The sequence below is a fragment of the Sinocyclocheilus anshuiensis genome, unplaced genomic scaffold (assembly GCF_001515605.1).
Source record: "Sinocyclocheilus anshuiensis isolate Anshui unplaced genomic scaffold, SAMN03320099.WGS_v1.1 scaffold532, whole genome shotgun sequence".
In the NCBI taxonomy this organism is placed as follows: Eukaryota; Metazoa; Chordata; class Actinopteri; order Cypriniformes; family Cyprinidae; genus Sinocyclocheilus; species Sinocyclocheilus anshuiensis.
In genome coordinates, this window is record NW_015555819.1 from 2,463,115 (window position 1) to 2,468,535 (window position 5,421).

General features: G+C 38.5%; 1 protein-coding gene across 1 annotated transcript in view; it reads right to left on the reverse strand.

Moving 5' to 3' along the window:
- Positions 1 to 5,421, reverse strand: part of LOC107675296 (GTPase HRas) — a 24,933-nt gene that overhangs the window by 6,499 nt on the left and 13,013 nt on the right. Inside the window, exon 2 of the mRNA XM_016469596.1 lies at positions 249 to 390. Coding sequence (XP_016325082.1) covers positions 249 to 359 — 111 coding nt within the window. The 5' untranslated portion in view covers positions 360 to 390. The remainder of the gene's footprint in view (positions 1 to 248; positions 391 to 5,421) is intronic.

Here is a 5,421-nt window from a genome sequence, read left to right on the forward strand (position 1 = left end):
ACGTCTTTTCACCTTTCACTTTTCAACCAAATTTTAACGTTGTTTAGACGTCTGGCATTTACGTCTTTTCGACGAGTTTTTGCTGGGTGGGAAGTATCTAACAGCTCCAGTTGACGGTAAAAACTGTTATTGATTATGTACTGATATCGACCACAGTGACCTGATGATATTTTATACACAGCTGATACCATATATATTACTGGCTGAGATCACTCAATGCACACACACACACACACACACAGTGTTACCTCTATAGTGGGGTCGTATTCATCCACAAAGTGGTTCTGGATGAGTTGGATGGTGAGAGCGCTCTTGCCCACGCCTCCAGCGCCCACCACCACCAGCTTATATTCAGTCATTCCTTCACTCCTCTTCAACCTCTCGTCACACCTGAGGAGAAACCAGCAGCGCCATCAATACAGACAAACCTCCCACTGTATCCAGATTCACCGATTTCTATTATAGACACGACAAAGATCCTCTTCAGGCCTTAAATGTATGTTTAGGAAAGGATTCGTAGGACATAATGTTTGTCAGCAGTGCTTTGTTGAAATTAGCATATAAGAAGTCCAAAGTCTCACTCTCTCAACTTTACATTTTAACTAAAGCCTGCAAATTATTACAAGCTGTAGTTTTTCTGTAGTTATTCATCCATATTAAAGACCAGATACAGCAAACCAAACTAACGGTGAAGAAAGCTGTCTGTGGTGTCGCTTCATGTCAACTACATCTCGGCCAACTGGTTATGTTTGAACACAACACAAAGACAACAGTCAACGACGTATGCATGTTCTGCACCTGCTTGAGAGGAAATTACTCTTAATACCAGTAGGTGGCAGGAGTTTGTATGCGTCACTATAAAAAGGGAAACCATAAACAAAGCAGTGCTGCGTATTTTGCTTGCTTTGTCACTTTCACTTTTTTTTTGTCTTGTGTACTAGTCTGCAAAGCTGAACTGTGGAAGCCAATTTCCACCATTGAATAAAAAAAAGTTTATATCTCACACTTCTGACTTTATTTCTCACAATTGCGCGTTTACATCTCACAATTGACAAATAAACTCGAAGTTGCAAGTTATAAAGTCAGTATTGCGTGATATAAACTCGCAATTGTAAGAAAAAGTCAGAATTGAGAGTTTTTATCTTGCAATAATTACTTTTATTTCTCGCAATTGCGAGTTTATATTCCACTATTCTGACTTTATATCTCGCAATTGTGAGTTTATATCATGCAATGCAGAGAAAAAAAGTCAGAATTGTGAGATGTAAACTCATAATTAAATTTTTTTTTTTTTTTTATTCAGTGGCGAAAATGGGCTTCCATAATGAACAGCCAATCTGGGATGGGTTTCCTAAAAGCATTGTTAGCCAACTATGATCGCAAGTTCCCTCATTAGCAACATAGTTTAACAATTCGATGTTTTTTAACGAAACAATAATTCCAACAAATATTTGCAAACAGTATCGCAATCTTGTGGGGGTAGAACTACAGCTCTTACTATACTTTTACTATAATAAAACTCTGGTTAATTTTCGTAAGGGTAATGCTGTTGTTGTCTAAAAGAACGGCCAAAAGACATAAAACCGTTTCAGTGTTTAGTTAAAAACGGTGTTGTGTAAACACCCCCTTAGTCTACCAAGACCAAGAATCATGAAGAATTTATCCTAAAGAAATCTGGAATGCTCTTTCATGTTCCACTGTTTAGTATTCAGTGAACAAACTCACACAGAACTGCAAGGAAGATAAACTATGAAATATGAAAAGCATTCTGGAACTTGAAAAAAGACCCAAGCTTGCAGCGCTCCAAGCTTTTATCTGATAACTGATCATTTTGTGGGTTTCAGTTCAAGTTTCAACACGGTCTAAAACAACATTAACTCTGAATGTGATCCAGCTACCGTCCCTCACTGGTTTTCTTATCATAGGCTGGATGTTGCTGGTTTCGGGTGGTTGATGTTGTTTTCCTGACTGTGAGGTCCTGTGGTTTCATTACAACTGCATTTCCAAAGAAAAAGACAGCTCCTGAGAAATGCAAGTCAGTGTCTAGTATTGCCTAATTTGACAGGAGTTATTTATTTATCCAGCAAATGACAAGTCAACATCGCTACAAATTAAGCATTCATTCCCACAACTTTTTAATTTATACCCTTATTTTAGTTAAAACGTGGCCACGACTTAACTAAACAAGGGCACCAAATTAGTACAATGTGGCCACGATTTAACTAAAACAAAGGAACCAATTAGTACAAGGCTACAATTTAACTAAATCCAGCAAACGAATCAATAAAACAATCCAATTACATTTGTTGGAAGAACTCTTAACACTCTTAAAAGGATAGTTAACTTAATTACTCACCCTAATGTCATTCCAAACTAGGGATGGGCATTCCAAGCAAAAATAATATTTGAAAATCGCTGGGTATTATTCGATTAATATTCGAAAATCGCACCCCTCCCTCGCAAGCACGCACAAACACCCATAAACATAGAGAGATGGAGAGAGACGGGATTCACGCTTTCAATCTGTGTGATAAACTGTTTAATTCAGAAGACAGTCTACCTTAACTCAAGCCATATAATGATTGTGACGTGCTGAAACATATTAATATAATAAACATGACCGAATGACAGCACTTATTATCATAACAGTCCATCGATTAGCATAAATCAACTGCTCATAAGGCTAGGACATTTCCATTTCGAAAAACTGAATCCCTTAAAATAGGTACGAGATGTGAAGAAAAATATACTTCAATATCTTCTGTCGCAATTATATCGTTGGGTAATTACTAGAGCCCGACCGATATATCGTTTTGCCGATATTATCGGCCGATATGAGCCTGTCGCCAATATATTGATATGAAAATTTTTTTTTACAGAACATATAACGCAGATAAAATGCTTGAAATGGTGTAATTACTTAGTTTGTCCAGCAGAGCGTGCTCCATTGTTTGCTACTGGCGACCTGGATGAAGCGCTTTAAAGCTTAAGTCTATGGAAAACCATTGAAACGTTGAACGGCCATATCTCCGTAACGGTGCGGCGGATACGCAACAAATTATGGGGATCCCTTCAGCTCGAGGAACCCTCTCGAACGCGAATCGAGTGTATGTCTAGAGGCCCACTTTCGAATGAGACCACCCCCACGTCGATAGCCCCTGGGGTTCGGGAGTTACGGGTGGTTAAATTCGTGGTCCGGCGCCGACCGATCAAGCGATCCCGGGGGGCTACCGACGCGCGGAGGGTGGCGTTCGAGAGGGCTCCTCGAGCTGAAGGGATCCCCCGAATTTGGTGGAGATCTGCCGGCGTGTTCACGAGATAGTGACACCAGTCAACACTTTCACTTTCGCAGCATTCAAGTGTGTCTTATTCGTCCGCAAGTGCCCTGCGAAGTGGACTTCACATGATATTCCGCCATGATTCCAGTTCCAAGGGAACGTACACGTTACAAACAAAGGGCATTAAAGTGCGCGAGAGGTGAATTTATATTGTATATATATCTTTGTCACGTCATTATAAGTGTTTGATCACCACATTTGAGTGATCATTGCAAAAAATGTGTTTATGTATATATATTCTTTTCATGTATATACTGTATTCTATATATAGTACCAGTCAAATGTTTGGACCCTGGAATGGGAAAGTGTCCAAACTTTTGACTGGTACTGTACTATAATATACACAAAGAATATCGGCCGATATATCGATATCGACCTTTTTTTACTCCCTAATATCGGTATCGGCCCCGAAAAACCCCTATCAGTTGGGCTCTAGTAATTACACTGTATACTGTAAACTGCGGGCATCAGGGAGTCGTTATTAATATGCGGGGCATTGAAATCACTTATGAACGCGAGCTTGTTTTTTACTTTCACTTTCGAGATTCGCGATCACATGTACAGAGCAGCACTCGGCAGTACTTACCACATATTTTAGAAGATTAGATGTTTGTCAGTGGTGCTCAGGATCTGCAAATCATTCGCCATCATCCTATTAGTCATCTCTCCTTACTCTGTAAGCTCTGTAACCATGTCTCTTTAGTGGCTCCGTAGAACGCGTTGTTTTTCGCGCCTTTCTGAATACACCTCTAACCCAGTCGGGGGTGTTTGTGGTCCTCACAGCGCTCTTATTTGACATCGTCCCAAGTTACTGTAACCATTATATGCTACGCAAGTCTTTTTTTATGCCACGCAAGTCTACAGTGTGCGCGTGAGACAATGTGTTCTTCTGTTGTCTTTGACAGCTTTTAGGTGCGTTATTGCCAGCGCCACATGAACGCGTCACCACCGCATCAGCACGGAAAACATGGGAAATTTTTTAAAGACAATAATCGCACAACCTATTTGATATGATATAATTAAATCAACTAATCGAATATTTGAAAATCGTGACCCATCCCTATTCCAAACCTGTATGCTTTTCTTTTTCTGTGGAAGTGAATGGGGTCCAAACGTTTGGAGGTCATTGACCTTCATTGTATAGAATAAAAAAAAGAAAAGAAAAAACAGACATTTCTTAAAATATCTTCTTTTGTGTTCCGCAGAAGAAATAAAGTCATACAAGCTTGAAATAACATCAGGGTGAGTAAATCATGATAATGTTTATTTTAGGGGAACTATCCCTTTAATGAGCATGTTTACATATATGATGCTATTAGTGTTGTCACGGTACCAAAATTTCAGTATTCGGTACCGATACCAGTGAAAATCCACGGTTCTCGGTACCAATTTCGGTACCAAAGCAAAACACAAAAACATGCTAATTGAACAACATTTTTATTAATAACGTTAAACAAAAATTAAATGTACAAAACCAATGCCATTCTTTATACTTATTTAAAAGTGTTTCAAGTTTTTCCACAAGTAATAAAAGTATGAAAAAAGTAAACAAGTTTCACCCAAAAGTTTAGTCATAGTTCTGCTGCCACTGAAAACATCTGTAAACTGTTGTCTGTTTTAGGGTTTGCTGGCGTGTTTCAGGATCTTCCTCAGTGTGCAGCTGTAAAAGGAAAATATAATATACTTCAGTAAAGCAATGGGCTGAATCTGACCAAATGCAACATAAGATCAATGACACCAGCTAAAATATAACTTTTCAGTTGTACCGTAACGTTTTCATTTTTTTAGTACCGACTTGGTACCGAAATACCGGGTCTTTTGACAACACTAGATGCTATAGTGCATAATAACTTAATAATGTGTAAGGCCATCTAAATACATTCAACCATATTCTGATCTCAATTAATTAAAAATAACTAAGTAAATAGAAACATTTTTCTTATTTTTAAAGGGGTCATATGATGCGATTTCAATTGTTCCTTTCTCTTTGGAGTGTTACAAGCTCTTGGTGCATAAAGAAGATCTGTAAAGTTGCAAAGACTAAAGTCTCAAATCCAAAGAGATATTCTTTATAAAAGTTAAG